The 16120-nt window shown below is 38.5% G+C and overlaps 1 protein-coding gene and 1 long non-coding RNA gene across 3 annotated transcripts in view; one reads left to right on the top strand and one right to left on the bottom strand.

The window, feature by feature from the left end:
* The window catches only part of LOC127469166 (uncharacterized), a 21825-nt gene extending 11596 nt beyond the window's left edge, over window positions 1-10229 (top strand). The window contains exons 2-3 of the long non-coding RNA XR_007903879.1: window positions 7906-7998; window positions 10127-10229. This is a non-coding gene — a long non-coding RNA (uncharacterized LOC127469166). The remainder of the gene's footprint in view (window positions 1-7905; window positions 7999-10126) is intronic.
* On the bottom strand, window positions 956-16120 carry KCNG3 (potassium voltage-gated channel modifier subfamily G member 3). Of its 2 annotated transcripts, none has more exons than XM_051783167.1 (2): window positions 15319-16120; window positions 956-6742 (listed from the first exon to the last, which is right to left on the bottom strand). In XM_051783167.1, the coding sequence occupies exons 1-2, from the start codon at window positions 15972-15974 to the stop codon at window positions 6097-6099; spliced, it is 1302 nt and encodes a 433-aa protein (XP_051639127.1). In that variant the 5' UTR covers window positions 15975-16120; the 3' UTR covers window positions 956-6096. The 2 variants fall into 2 exon arrangements, with proteins under 2 accessions (XP_051639127.1, XP_051639128.1); XM_051783168.1 differs by having other exon boundaries at window positions 15352-16120.

Genomic DNA, 16120 nt, shown 5'->3' with positions numbered 1-16120 from the left:
CAAATGTATAAAATGTTCCCCAAGGCAGCAAGAATCAATCTTGTTTTTGGGAGTCCTATGTATTTACAGTTACATCTCAGATTGATGGGAGGTGCAAGTGCTGAGCATATTTGTAAAATAGTAACTGTGTTAAAACATTAAAAAAACCCTACTGCTTCCAAATATTTTAGCAGTTCTTTTAGGAAAAATGCTTCTAAAACATACTTCCCTGACTATGTGGACATCTGCTTCATTTCTTTTCTGACTGATTTTATGTAAAACCTTTAAAACTAATAAATAACATATGAGAAGTAAAAATGCTCATGATTTCTAAATGAAAAGTCTGTTCATTTTCATAATAATGCAGCAGGCTGGTGCCAGTATAGTTCATAATTCAGTGATCTCTTAAAATATTCAAACTTTTTTTACAAAAACATTAATTGTGATTATTTTTGGAAGTATTTTGAAATGGCTGCATTTAAAGAATCAAGGCAGTATCTCAGATCCATTCAAAATGATGTAAGGATTGCATTGCTGAAATTTCTGGTTGTGTTGACATTCCGGAATGAATATTATGTTGATATTTGTGGGTTTTTTTGTTTGGTTCCTTTTTTATTCTGGGTTTGTTTTTTTTTTTTTTTAATATAAGTAAGTTTCAGTGAACTTGAAGACAAATTCCATCCATTTTTCTAGACTTGTTTTTATAAATAATCCCTCAGGAATAATATATGTGTTATATGGCTGCTTTTTCATTTTGTTTTGACAGTTCTGCAGTCTACAATTATGACAGATATTCAGTTGCTGAAGAATAGCCCTATGTAGGTTTAATTTTATTTTTTGCCTCAGACTAATTTCTGGATCAAATATTCAAATTTTATATTGATTATAACTCCTAGGTTCTAAATGGCAAACTTCTCAGTAGTAAACAATTGTTAAAGGAAAGAGTTCTTTCTGAGATACAGTACCAATACAAATAGCCACGGAATTCACTTGTTGAAAAGAACACATTTTATAAACATTTGTGTTTTGACCACTAGTCCGTGAAATACAGGAACAAGGCCAGCAAATTTTATTATGTGATTTTATCTATGTAATTCTGTATTCACATAAAACCCCCCACATTTATTCCCTCTTAAAATTACAGCATATATTTTTCTTTACAGATAAGCAAACAATATATAAAATTAATGTTCTACAAAAGTATAGACATTTGCGTTTGTAAAGAATAAAGGACTCTAAAATGTGTAGTTGCAAGCATTCATATTTTATTGACCATAATTCATATTGACCAAAGATTTATATTCTTCTTCTTCTGTGGCTCTTGAAATTTGTTATCAATCAGATTGTCAGTCTTGATTGCTCACTGTGGAGCCTTCTTGATGCTTAACCTATCCTGTCATCCGCAAAAGATTTGTGTTGAACTTCACAGGCCATAAATCATATTAGTTTTTTACCATGAAAACAGTGTTTTGTTGTTTCTTCCATGAGTGCTGGGGCAACTCTTCAGCTACTATAAACTGTTACAGCTCTAGCAAAGCTGGAAGATCTTTCTTACTAAGTCTCCATATTTTAAACAGGGATCTGTTTTACGTAGCAAGTTTAACTAGCATCACATATCCTGACCTGGATGTTTGCTTTTACAAATAAGTAACAGAAAATGAGAGCCAGCTTCCTTTTTTAAAACCATAGTAATTTTTTTTAATAAAATGGTATCTGTTTTGCTATGCACAGCTTATTTAATTTTCCAGCAAATTTTTCCTTAGAAGCTCATTTGAAATAATAATTTAAAAAAAATTAAGGTACTTCAAATGATCCAGCTTTAATCATCAGTGTAATCCTGAACCTCTTAGGTGAGATAAAATTCAGAGCACAGCAGACCTTGCTCGTTATGCTAGTTCCCAGGAAACTGGCTGGTTTGACTGCTGAATTTAGCTGGCTGGTGTGTGCATATGACCACTTCTTGGCATACATTCAGATCTGGTAGAATTTTTGTAGTTGTTACCCAAAGGGGAATAAACAAGTGTTTTAAACCCACAAGGACTTTAGTTTTATTTTGGAATCAGAATAACAATTCCTTTATGGGCAGAAATTACATACATGATATGAAAACTGGGTGCCTTTTTCTTTAAATACATGGGCATCAAGACACAAATCTTACATTAACAGGATTTTTATCTTTCTCAAACTTTCTGCTATGCACAGTAAGAATGAATATCACATTTTTAAATGGCTGATCCTTATGTTGATAAGACTATTTCAAATCATCAGTCAACCAAACTAATTTTTTTTGTGGTACTCATCAAGACAATACAGTTTCCAAGTCTTACATCAAGGGAAATTATAATCGTCCATTCTTTGTGATATCTGGCATGATGTTTCATGTAGAACTATAGAAGGAAAATATCCTAGACAGCTTTCTATTCCAGTGATATCATTAATGATCAAATGCTTTTAAGTGACATGCAGTACCTTGAATGATTACAGCCAATATACAGTTCCAAATAAATCAGTCCTAAGGTTTGAACATATAACATATAACATATGATTAACCTTTACTGTCATCAAGCCATACAATGGCAATTCAAAACTCACTGATATTGGTTTTCATTTTAGATAAACCAAAATGCTAGATCACAATTGTATAAGCTGTCTTTGTTTATCCCCAGTTTTATACTATTTGTATTTCCTCTAATTTGTTCCAACTGGGAATGTTTCTGATAAAGAGAGGTACTGCCCATGAAGTCTTTTATTGTATAGGTCAAACTGGCAATGATTAAAGATGAACCAGCTTGTCTTCCCTTGGCTTTCAAATTACAGACTTCAAAACAGTGCTGCACCCCATGTCTGTGTAAAATACAGTCTCAAGTAAAATTTTAGTAAAACAGTTTCAGCTGTTTACGCTTATTTTTGACTACACATATAATTAATTTTTTGTAAAGTTTCACTAAAAAACCTGGTTCATTGAAAATAAGACAACATATTACTAGAGGTCAGGAACTTTATTTAGCCTACAATTCTGTTTTAAGGCTACCATTGAGATTACTTTATTTCAACTTGCTTTGTAAGGAAACTAAAGTCTGATAACCTGATAAGTCATTGATAACCACACAATAATAAAAGCAGAGAGGAAAAAAAAGAACCCAACGAAAAGCTCCACCCCCATATCTCTCCCTAGTGGGCTTATATAGAGAAGTTTCAAAATATTTTATTATAACTCAAATTAAAAAATACATTAGGTCATTCTGTTCACATTTTACCATATAAAAATTGAACATAAACTGTTAAAAAAACACAGTATGACTTAAGATAATCTCTACAGACCCGGTCCTTTACACGACTATTTTCATTGGATTACCTTTTTACACTGGGAAAGGATTCTTTAGCTGAAAGCACTTTATAAAGGATTGAACATTTTGTTTGTATACTGTGTATAGTCCAGATAATTGAAAACTTCCTGTCCTTAATAGCTTATACAAAATGATTCACGGTGCAAATTGGTATTCACAAGTTATTATGTGCATTAATTTATATATTTTTCCTTTGTACAGGCATCTAAAGATTAGATTTATAGGTAGTGCTGAAATGCATTTTTTTTGGCTTGAAGTCAAGATTGCAATATACTTCATTTCACATTCTGTATGGATTTCAAACTATTGCCATCATGATGATGGTTTGGGCGTTTTGTGGAGGAGGGTTTTTTGAGCGACCTTAAAACACTCATTTCACGACAGAGTATTGGTTTGGCTAAGTACAATACATGGACAGAAGACAAAGCAGGTTTTAAGGAGTTTTATGAAAAACAGTATTTTCCCCAAGCATTAAAAACAGCATATGAAAATCTGTAGGGCTAAGTTCTTACATGGGATTTTTAACCTATTTTAATGGAAAAAAATTGGAGCAGAATAGAAAAAAAATTAGCAATTTTCTCCTTGAAAATGGTTTTGATACTGTCAAAATAACTTTTCATTAGAAGATGAAAATGTCATTTTCTTCAACAGCTGTGTTTGGATTAAAGTCTGAAATTTCAATTTTGTCAAGGAGGAAATTTTTTCGAGCAGAAAAAAAAAATTTCAACTGACTGTAATATATAATATATGCAGGATATATATAGGTACACATGCAGGAATACAGAGCCAGCATCTCTGCTGGTGTAGAACATCTAAGTGTCTCTGAAGTCACAACTTGCCTAACTAACATCAGCTGTGAATCTCACCTAAGAAAGAAATTTTTGCTGATCTCATATTCACCTCTCTGTGGAATGCTGTTTTCTGAGCAACATGATTCTGCCATAAAAGGCATAAATAGAGTAGTATAGGGAACTACAGAGCTAATCTTCTGAACACCAGAACACACGAGTGTCAAGGAACAGAAGTATGGTTGTAATGGTTCTTAATAATGCAGTCTTGAAGGGAGAGTCAAACTTGTCTGTAGGAAGGCTACTGAAGTTCTCTTCAGGTCTTCAGAAAAATTGTGTTTGCAATGTAATTCTTTAAGACTACTTAAGACTAAGACCACTTAAAATGATAATGAATTTTTCAGGTCTCAGGGTAGAGCCTGCATTGTACTGGTTATTGACCAATGTGGCAGGTCTGTTTGCATGAGCAATTACAGAGATGTGTTTTCTAGGTGGTACTCATTTTACTTCTAAAGCTTCTAACAATTACATATATAAAAGATGCCTCTACAGCACATAACGGTATATGCGGTATTTTCAGGCAAGCGCACTGAATTCACCTATGCTGATGACTCTGAACTTCCATGTTAGTATGAAAGCTCCCTGTTGATGTTTATTGGTACCCAAATTTGTAAAGCTGTACCTTAATGTGTGTTAGTATCTAACTGCACATTTCTACGTAGTAGCCTTTCAGAATTATACTGAATGATGCTATTAAGCAGTACTACACGAGAAATGTAGTAAATAATATGTTAGAACCGTACTTGATTCATTTTCATTTTCTAGTTACGTTGGAGAATACACCATTTTGCCAAATGCAACTCACATGTCTGTATTTTACTTTCTTTGGTACGCTCTGGGCTTTTTACAGTTGTTTTTAAAACTTCCATTGACATGTATCCTTCAGTAAGGATTACAGAATTTAAAGATGATGAGTGTCATCTGACAGGGAGCAGCTACTCTTGTTTTCCAGTGCTTGCTCAAGTGGTGGAATCTTATCATTTGTCTTGGGGAACTCTCATTATGATATCTGTGTTTAATTAAATGGGGTGAGGGGAAAGGGGAGGAAAATCTATGCTTATGAGTATGTAATTTCATGTGGATGGAGTTGAACTCAATGCATGTAAAATTTGGAGAGCTCCCCCACTAAGCTACCAGCAAATATATGTATCAATCCCTGATTTCTTATGCTGATCTTTGTAAAGTACAGCACTTGCTTCTACTTACAATTTGGTTCCAGAGAAGAAATTAATTGTGACTAAGGAAGTCCTTACTACAACATTTGGAGGTGCATTTCTTGCATTTCTTTGTGAATTATCAAATTCAGAGCAATGGGTTTACAGAAGATTTGTGTGCTTCATCAAAGATCAGAATCAGGCCTTGAGGTTTTTCATCCTACAGACCTATATTCATCATCTTTCCTGAGTTACAGAACCAGCTCTACTTTGTTGCAAAGCTCAAAAGTAGCAGTGATTCTCCAATATATAGTTTGGTTATCTGAGTAAAAGTGGAGATGCTTCAGGCAAGAAGTTATCAATGCCTCTATGGAGGCATTTCAATATTTAAATATTGAAATCCTTGAAAAACTTCTGCTACACATCACTTAGAATTGTTTAGGATATAATTACAGGAGTGACATATCTCAGCGTTAAGCCCATTTTTTGTTCTGCTTTTGTGTGGGAAGGCAAACTGGTCTGGTTGAGGACTTCTGAATCCTCTTTGTTAATTTTGTTCTCTCAAATTTGAAACATCACTCCCTCTCCTTGCAAGGTGCCCAAGGCAAATGGCCATCCTTCCTGTCTGAATGGTGACGGGCTTTCTCCAGGCTGGCGAGAATGTTGTTCCACAGGACCATCCAGTCAAGGAGGACACGCGAAGGGACCTTCCACCATTCTCTTCTAAGACAAAGCTTAGCAAGTAACTACAACAGAATGCAAGTTTGGTCAATTTAAGAATTCAGCAGAGAGGCTTCTACTGTACCTAGCGGATCGGAACTTGAGCTCATGGTAACACTGCACAAAGCTGTGATAAATGAAAGTGATTGGCAAGGCTAATAAAACGATGCCACTAACCACACAAATCCCTCCAAGTATTCTTCCTGGCACAGTGATGGGACACATGTCACCATAACCAACTGTGGTCATTGAGATGATCACCCACCAACAAGCAGCAGGAATGCTGGCATAATCCTTATTCTTTGTTCCCAAGTCCAGCCCATTTTCAAGAAGCTGGGAAAGTGCACTGAAAATTGCCATAGCAACACAGATAAAGACAAGTAGCATCACCATCTCTCTGTAACAACGCTTCAGAGTCAGACCAAGTGTTTGAAGGCCAATGAAATGCCGGGCCAGTTTAATCACCCAAAAAATCCTCATCATTCTTAAGACCCTCAGAGTGACTCCAGCCCTCTGAAGCTGTGAATTTTCCCCTGTGAAAACTGTCATTAGAACAGAGATGTAGTAAGGAGTAATTGCCAGCAAATCAATGATGTTGAGAGGTCTTCTGACAAACTCACACTTGTTTTTGGAGACGATGAACCTCACAATGCATTCTGCAGTGAACCAGCCTATGCAGATAGCTTCAATTATCCTGTCAAAAGAAACAAAGTACAATATTTATGCTCTGTGCAAAAGCTTCAGTGGATGTTTGGTTTGTTCACGGATATTACCAAATTGACACTTAGACTTTCACAGACAACAAACAGAAAGCCACACTATTCTTATCCTGCGCATGTGGCACTGGTCTTCATCAATTAACCTGAGGATCTAGTGAGAGTTTAAACTGATAATTGCTGAGAACTCACTCACTGTTTGTTTTCTTTGAATTACAGACTGCTACTAGTCACAGTACATGGCATACATGCCAGAAACTAGAACCCTACAGGAAATGGTAGGCCACCAGTGCCAATGTGTAACAATATCTAAAACATCTGCGGTTTGGGTTTCTTTTGTTCATTGAGTTTTGGGGGATTTTGTTCATTTTTGTTCGTTTGTTTAAATCTGTGAGGTCTGATCCATGTGGGAGTGCCAAGGGCTGTAGGTCAGTGAACTGACAGGTTATTAACAGGTTATAGAACCAGACTGCTAAACTAAAATGGAAGTGCAACTGGAGTAGGCAGAAATCAGTTTTTGCATTGGATAATTCATGCAAATTAGTTCTTCAGGAATCAACCTAAACCAGTCTATCTGATCTGCATCCCAAATGGGCCGTATAGAATTATATTCAGAACTTTATAGGTATTGCCACTAAATATAGATGGTATTTCATTTTTCATCATTGGGTACACAAAGTACTAAGCTTGTGACCTCCCATTTACCACAATGCTCTGCATTATTGATCTCTTTTCTTTTGCTTTAAATGTAACTCCACCTAAACTACATTGCAAAAAAAAATCAAGGTAACCAAACATTAAGGTAATAGGCAAGATCATCATCTTGCCAAATACAGAAGAAACCCTGGAAGGGGATTTCAGTATGTTCTTAAATATTTTAAGTCCCAGTGCATTGAATAGACTTGAGAATATCTCAACTTGAAACCAGTGTAAGGTAGAAACAGAAGATAAAAATGTTGCTCAAAGATTATTTAGTAAGTGTTGTGCATGTAGTTGCAGATCTTAAGATTTCAGACTGTGCTCACTTTTTTACTACATGAGGGAATGGAAGCTAGTATTTCCCTAATTCCTCTGTTTATCTTTTTCATCAACACTTTAAGCAAAGAAAAAGCCCATCACTGATGTCTTCTCATACCAACAGGTCTGAAACCCAACTGGTGTGAGATTGGAGATTTGAAAATACCACTAGAAAATACAGTTGGGCCTTTTTTGCTACTGCAAGGACCCTAACAAGGTAGTGTCTGTTGAAACGGAATGATTTCCAAGTGATGCTGTCATTTCAAAGCTAAACTTTTGCTTCCCTAATACATCTGCATATTTTTTATCGGTTCTGAAATCTATTGTTATTATTAAGAGAATGGCCTGTTAGAAAGGCAATATTCTCTCCTAACTGATATAATTATAGACTCTATAAGCTTTTTCATGAAAGTTTCGTACAGTAATTTTTTATTAATTTAATTTTGTTCATTCATTCTCCTTAGTTTTAAGCTAAAATTGGAAGAAACAGTAACAGTCATGCAAAATGTAACCTTGATGCAAAATCATAAGGTAAACTGTAATTCTAGCCGCAACAAATTTAAATGGATATAAATTAATTACTTATAGAAATATTTATTCACATAAATTCAGATTTTTTTTTATTTTTTCATGAATAACAAAGTTCTGTAAGCAAGTGGTCATTCTTCATAAAGAGCTTATAAAACATTAGTTCATGTTAGCACCTTTTGCTGGAAAGATCTCTCAATTTCAAAACCAGTTTGCTCTCAAGAATTAGGTGTTCTCTTAAAAATTAAGCTTTTGAAAGCTTCCTTTATGTTGAAAACAAATAAAGGAAAAAAGGTTAATGGGTAAGTTCACTTAAATCCTTTTTACATATGATAAGGAAATATGTAAGACTTTCCCCAGTAAAATCAAACAGCGAGATCATAGTAATGGACACAGTGATGAAGTCTGAATGTACTTATATGTTGGCTGGTTGAGATCTCGTGTAATGATTGAAAGAAAATTGTATCTTGATAGAAAGTTGCAGCCAGGAATATTCAACAATTCCAACAGACTATTTCATTACATTTTATGAGATTTCTCTGGTAGTGCTGCCTGTATCCTATGACATGAAGCATTTAAATGAAAAAGAAATTTGTAATTACACAATTTAAAGCTTTTTCACTTGGTATTTCCTACTGATGCCTTGGTATTTCGTACTGATTTCCTACTGATGCCCTGATAATGTTGGAAGTGTGACTCCTCCATTTTTGTCACGTGTTAGACACATCTCTGGGTTGAGCTTTAATGAAGTTAGGTTCTGATTGTTGTGATACAATAGAAATTGTCTTTATAAATCGGCCTTGATTCAGTGGTTCAATGTAACTTTGGGGAATAGTTGTACAAGTAAATATCCATTAAATATTATCAATCCACTGTTTTACTCTGGCAGTTCCTAGCACAAGAAATACTGTAAATCAATAATACTTCCATAGGAAGGACTGAAGAAGCATTTATTGTAGAACAGATTTGAAGAGAGGTAAGGAATGCCATTGATGCAAAAATGACAAAGAAAGATCAAGACAGTGGGAGATACGTTAATGCCACTGTTACAGCTTGCACTGCCATTTCTGCATTTTGCATCCATCCCTCCTTCTCCAGGCTAGAAAGAAGATAATGAAGAAGGGTGTCCCCCTTTTTTTTTTTTTCTTTCCTCTAGTTACTTTTTAGCCATCAGTGAAAGTTTTCACTTTTGTCACTCCTTTTTGCCTGTGTAGATGGATTTTGGTAGTACTGGTGAATCACATAAAAGTGTATGCTTTGGTGAGAAAAACTAGAAACCTCTAGCATGTTGAGAAATCTGGATGCTACATACTATGTTTCCACTTTTAGAGCAAGTCCCCCTCTCATTGCAGTGACTTTTATAGCTAACCTTATTAGTGGCTAAATAACATCTAATAAGGAAAGCAAATTTAACAGTTACCCCTCAAGAGAACTTAACTGAGTGTAAAGTTAAAGCCAAAAAACAGGCATGTACTCAGAAAACTAAAGCACCTGTATTCTTTGTAATCAATCTTAAAATATTTTCTGCATATTCACAGGGCAGACTGCTTTTATTGTCTATGCTTAGAATAATGCTGTATTAAAATCTATAACTATTTAATTAAATAGTGGCTTTATTTTGTAAAATGTAGTACCTATAAACTTCCATCACAGTTTTTGGTTGGTTTTTTTTCCCCATCAGTTCAGTTTTAATATAGCTGGTATTCAAAATGGAGAGGGGGAATTAAAAACAAACTCATTAAGTGTTTCCTTGAAGATCTCCCCCCCAGAAATTTATAAGTAATCAGAGAAAATACAAAGACATAGTTTTTATTCAGTTACAGGCTATTTCTGCTCAAACTTACTGTTCACTGTTCAAGACCCAAGCACATCAAAGAAGGTATTTCTCCTGAAATTTTAAGCCACTTGGTACCTAATAGTCTTTCAAGACTACTCTGTTGCATATAACTTTCTCTCAGAATAAGCTATTTTATGTACAGAGAGTTAAGCCACTTCAGAAATAATTTTTTTCAATCACTAACAAGACTAGTTTGCTAGTAGTAAAAAAAAAAATCATATTGTGACTATCTTAGAATGTTTTGACTTAGCAATATTCTTTGCCCAAGCATGCCAATTTGTGTACTTTGAATATCCCCTGGTGAGTTGGTTGAAATAGAGCCAAAATACTCCTTAGTGGCACTATTATCTATTAAGCTTGTAAATAAACATACACACCAACAGGACACATGAGGAAAACAGACGATACGATTAAAGACAGTATATGACAGGATTAAAGTCTGTCAGCACTGATTTTTTAAATTGTTGCTGAAGCCTATTTCCATGTAGAGCACATTAAACCTGAAAAACATCCAAGCAGTAGCCAGAATGATCAAATTCCTGCTCAGGAAGACTCCTAGGTAATTTCAGCAAATGTTTGGGGTTTTTTAATGGTTTTAAAGTCAACAGGGTTTCCTTCTCACTAGAAGCTATGGAGTAGAGGCCACAGAACAGCAGTTTCCCTGCATTAAAAACCTTGCCGGGTTTTTTCCATTCTGTCTCTGCTTTGGTAGCAATAATATGTCTTGATGCATTAAACTCTGCTACCTTATGTGGGAGGCTGTAATGACCCAGCACTCCCCAGGGAAGGGGCAAATGCTTTTCACAGCTCGAAGGGGATACCGGGATACGAAGATCTCAAGCCCTGGGATCCTCAGCATCTTTTCCATATATGTTGAACATAACTGACACCTAGACCTGGTGAGTTTAAGATTCTCCTATTGCCAGACAGTGATATACATCTGTTCATTGTGTTAACTCTTTTTGAAAAAGCTAGTAAATTCAGTAGAAGAATCCATGTCTGTGTTTTTATCTTAGGTTTGTAGTTCCATTCTTTATCTTCAGCCCTCCGTTTTAACTTAGCAAAAATGTGGTGTTTGAGTTAGATCTTACACAGGAAAGGAGATCTTACTGTGTTTTTGAAGAGACATTGAACATGAACATTTAGGTGTTCTGAAGTTCCACCACCGTAAAGGAATAATGATTTTTGTGTGTCTAAAATTCAAATGTAACTCTTTAGGTGGATATTTTGCAGAGATGAAAAAAAGTCCACTGGCACCTGATGAGAGACACTGTTTGGGGAAGTTACGGTGTTTATCTGCTTTTGCTTAAGAACACAGCAATCATATAGGCTTGGTGGCTCAGTGATTATTTCAGTACAAACTTAGTCATGATTATTAAGTGGAAAGGGGGCTAACAAGCTACTCGTAGTTAGAAAAAATAGTTTTAAGGCAAGTAGATAGAACTGTGCTGGCAGTAAGTCAAGCAGCTTCAAATGATTTTCTATTACAGGCTTGAAAAGCTCTTCCTAAAAGACTACACTCACAATCAGTGTGTGGACGGGTCCCTGAGCAGAGACTCACAGTATGCATCTGTTGGCACAGTTCAGAGGAGAGCAAAGATGACTTGAAATTGCCAGAAGCAACAGAAGGGGAGACAGGCATTCCTGCTGTCTGCTCCGAAACTCTACAAATCTTATGCAAATCTTTAGCTCTGACAAGTAAAACTTGCCATGGCAGGGAAGGGAGCAAAAATCTTAAAATTAAATAAATTTAATAACTCAGATTGCATCCTGAGAACAGGCCTGGGGAAGGCAATTCCTCTGCAATCAGGGAATTATATTGTCACTGTCTGTAATATCTGTGAAATTCCAAGGTCAGATTCCCCATTCCTCTCTCCTTAAAGCTTACTCATGGAGTTCTCTGTTGCCCTCTAAAGGGTGTTACTCTGAAGGAAGAGAAATAGCCATAGTTTACCCTTTGAGAGCATGGTAACCATGAAAAGGTATAACAACATAATGGTTTCTGAGAAAAGTTTGGTGGACTCAATTCCTCTTCTGCTGGAGAGGTGTTCATACAAGAAAAACAAACACAGCTGGTACTAGCTGGCAGCCACAGTAGCCCTTGCTGCAAACCTCATTAAAGAGGCTGATTTTGTAAATGACAGAGTTAGTGACGCTCTCATTTGTGGAGATGATGTCCAGGTAAGCTGGAGACACATCGCTAGTCAGGTGCTTTCACTACAGCTGCCCAAAGCTTTTCTGGGAATGGTTACCACAGGAATCAGCCACAGAAATTATCCACGTGGCACTTTTCTGAACTGTAACATATTGAGGAAAGGACAGGGGGTTTATGTGAGAATGTGAGAGACTAAAACTATCAGAGTTGCTGAATTTCGTGAGGTGGTTCTCACCTCACCTCAGTAGCTTATGCTGAGTTGAATAATTGATTACATCCAAATCTACAGCCTAAGGATTTCTAGATTAGCCTGCTCAATTTTCACTCCTCAAACTTTTCAAAATATGTTTTTTGAATAATGTAAAGTCTTCATGCTAGTAATTACAGTGCCATGCAAGTCAAAGCTCACTTGAGTACAGCACTAATGTCACAATTTCTCTGGGGAAAAAAAACGTAAGTTATTGTATTACTATGTTAGATAAAATTCCTTTATTTTGATGAGGAACATTGGTTAATAAACAAAGGACAGAATTTGGTGTCAAACTTTTAAATGTAGCAGAAACTAGTGGACAGTTTTTTAAAAGCCTTCACACCTAAGATGGACAATATTGCCAATGTATGTGATCCCAGACACTCCTACGTGATTTCTGTGGTCAGGCTTTCAAATAAGCCACTTAGTAACTTACTTAGGAAACTTAACTAATTTTAAATGAAATAACTACAAACAAAAGAAAATATAAAAAAAAAAGGGAAATAAAGATGACAACTGGGCATGCTAGGTCCAATCCTATGGCGTGTGTAAGTAGTTGTAACTAAAATGGATCACTCACTTAAAAGCAACTGTAGCTAACACACCTCTTTTTCCAGCTATAACAGGCTTTTTAGTCATGGTGCAGCATATGTAATAAAGAGAGGAGTACTTCCACCTTGGTGGCCAGCTGTGGACAGAGAGGCACACACTTGTGTCTGTTTTCCATATGTTCCCCATGTGATCAGTTCCTGTGCAGTGAGGTTAAGCCACTTGTGAAATGAAACAGTTTGTATCAGTGTTTATACATGACAGGCTTTTGCAAGAAGATGGTTAGAAACTGTTCAGCTACAACTTTTGCAGTTATCTCTATCTTTTTCCTGCAAATCATGGAATATTACAGTTGGTACTGAAGAAACTCACCCCACCATTGATAGTGGTCCTTCTGGTTTTAATAGCAAATTTCACTGCCCTGGGAAGTGCTTAGCTATACTGAACCTTTCAAGTACTTAAGACTTTATCCTTCTAACACTTGGTATACAATATGCAATTTTTCAGAAGAGTAATACACATGTTCTTGAAAGGCACCATGAAAGAAAAACAACACATCCTATGCCATGTCCTTCTGCAAGCTGAACTCTTTCAGTAAGAGAAAAAATCTTGTCAATTCCCACACCATGAAGATGTTAACAAAGACATGACAGATGTGGTTAACGCTATGCTAATGCTGCATCTATTTTCACATGTCTGTTGGGAGCATCTTGGCAATTTGCTGCTGCACAAAAAGATCACCAGGAGCATCCACTCTTTGAAATAACCTTGCAAAGCTTAAGTAATGCTTTTTAACTGGAAGAAACTATAAGAGAAACTTTTTAAGTATCTGAATCTAAGCAGGCATCAAAGGCTTCTCAATCTGCATCTGCTTGCTTTTTGTTCATACAATTAATTCTTTGGCTCAACTACAATAAGAAATACAGGTGCAGTTTTCCATTAAGCTAATGGAAACTATGAAAATACTTTCCAAGGAATTAATCTGGCTACTAAGATATAATATATCACATTCCAATTAAGTCTATGGTAAAAGATGATGATTTCATAATGACAAGGCTGCAATTTCACTGTAGGGCCCTTTTAGCAGACCAGAAGCTGAAAACTTTTTGTTGAGTAGCCTGTCTGTTTTAAAAGGGAGAAGCTAGCAAATACCAGAAATGTTTACTTCTTTCTTTATATGTCACTCTTCTTTATGAGAGAAATTCTACCAGAAATGGTCTCAATTTTGCTCTCTAGGGAACAGGAGAGAGGGAAAGAGAGGGAGCGGGAGAGGGAGAGCGAGTGCAACAATACCTAAGTCAGCAGAGTTGCATCAATGTAACCCTAATCTGAGGTCACAAGAAGATGAAAAAGGTTTGTTATTACTAGTAAGGCTCGGGATAGAGCCTTATACCCCATGGCCTGGTTTCTGCATCTGTTTTGCAATGTTTAGTGTGCTTACATACGTCTTATCTAAAGGAAATGTAAACACTGTTACATTCATACACTGGGGTGCTTATATGATGCATTTGCAAGAGTTCAGTGTGTAGTTTGATCATCTCCTGTGTTCCCCACATATAGAATCCGAGATGGAAAGGCGGGGGGGTAAGGCTGTTCCCCCACACATGATTTTACCAGAGCAGAATCGTAACAAGCACCGGATCTGCTCCATCAGAAGGACCTGTACGAATACGTTCAGAGTACTTACAGGATTGTGCTTTTCCCAGAGGAAAAGACAAGGGAATTGCATTCTTTTCGAGTTTTAGTCCCCCCCTTTTTTTTTTCTCCCCCCCCAATCGTAAGGCCTAAGATGATTTTCCGAGTGTCTGAAGTTCTCTGTGTGGGTAAAGAGTCCCGTGGCCTCTTAAAACCCGAAGATCCTGCACGAAGGGAGGCACCCTTACTGAGAATAGGAGCCGTATCCCGATGGCCCCGCTCCGCTGCCAGCCCTGGCCCGCCTGTAGTGCGGCCGCTCCGGGCTCCCCCCTGCCTGTGCCCTGCGCTCGGGGCCACCGGAGCCCGGCGGAGCCCGGCGGGAGCAGGAGCTGCGGAGCAGCACCGCTCCGCCGACACCCCCACATCCCCCCCAGCAGCTTCCGAGCTCAGGGTCGGGGTTTTTAGGCGCGCAGACGATCTGCGCCGGCGGCAACTACAGCCACGGACGATCAAGACGAAGGGCAGAACACACTGGACGGGACACACGGGGACCGGACAGCGGGAAAATAAAGGATCCTCCTACCCTGAGGGCTCCCTCACTGACTCTGCTGTGTACCTGCTCTGCTCCTCCATGCTGCGATTCCCCGGCGCCCGCCACTCGGGCAGGGTGCTGGCGCACAGCACCACCATGGACACGATTACGAAGAGGATGGAGACGGTGGCCAGGACCTGGGCGGCCACGGAGGACGTGGGCTCCTCGAAAGTCCTCCTCATCCTCTCCAGCCACTTCCCGCCCTCGGTTCCCGGCGGCCGCCTCCCCTTGCCCTCGGGGCCGCCACCCGACTCCCCTGGCGGCTCCTCTGCCGCGTAGTAGGTGTACGTCTCGGACATGCGGTCGTCGAGGCGGCGCTGGCAGCAGTAGTCGAGGTGGGAGCCTTCCAGCCCCCAGTAGATCATCTCGTTGTAGAAGGAGAGCTCGCACATGTGCGGCACGAAGCGCAGGTGGCCGTGCCGCACGTACAGCATGATGAAGCCGAAAGCCTCCGAGTGCCGGTCGAAGAAGTACTCGTTCCGCTCCCGGTCGTAGTCGTCGCACACCTCCAGCACGTCCTTCTCCGAGAGGCAGCCGTGCAGGCGGCTCACCCGGCGCAGCGGAAAATCCTTTAACACCTCCCGGGAGAAGGAGTACCGGGTGCCCCCGACGTTCAACACCACCGGGGGGCCACGGCCAAAGTTCATGGCTTGGGCGGGACGGAGGAGGGGAAGCGCGGGCAGGGCAGGGCAGGGCGGCGAGGCAGGGGGGCAGCGCGGGAGGCGGCGGCTGCCCCGGCTCCGGCTCTGCGCGTACCGCTGGCGGCTCCCGCTCGGCGACGGGGCGGGCGACA

Source organism: Manacus candei, unplaced genomic scaffold (assembly GCF_025592945.1).
Source record: "Manacus candei isolate 608988 ecotype Guabito, Panama unplaced genomic scaffold, ASM2559294v1 h1tg000017l, whole genome shotgun sequence".
In the NCBI taxonomy this organism is placed as follows: domain Eukaryota; kingdom Metazoa; phylum Chordata; class Aves; order Passeriformes; family Pipridae; genus Manacus; species Manacus candei.
This window is presented reverse-complemented; position numbering and strand designations above follow the sequence as displayed.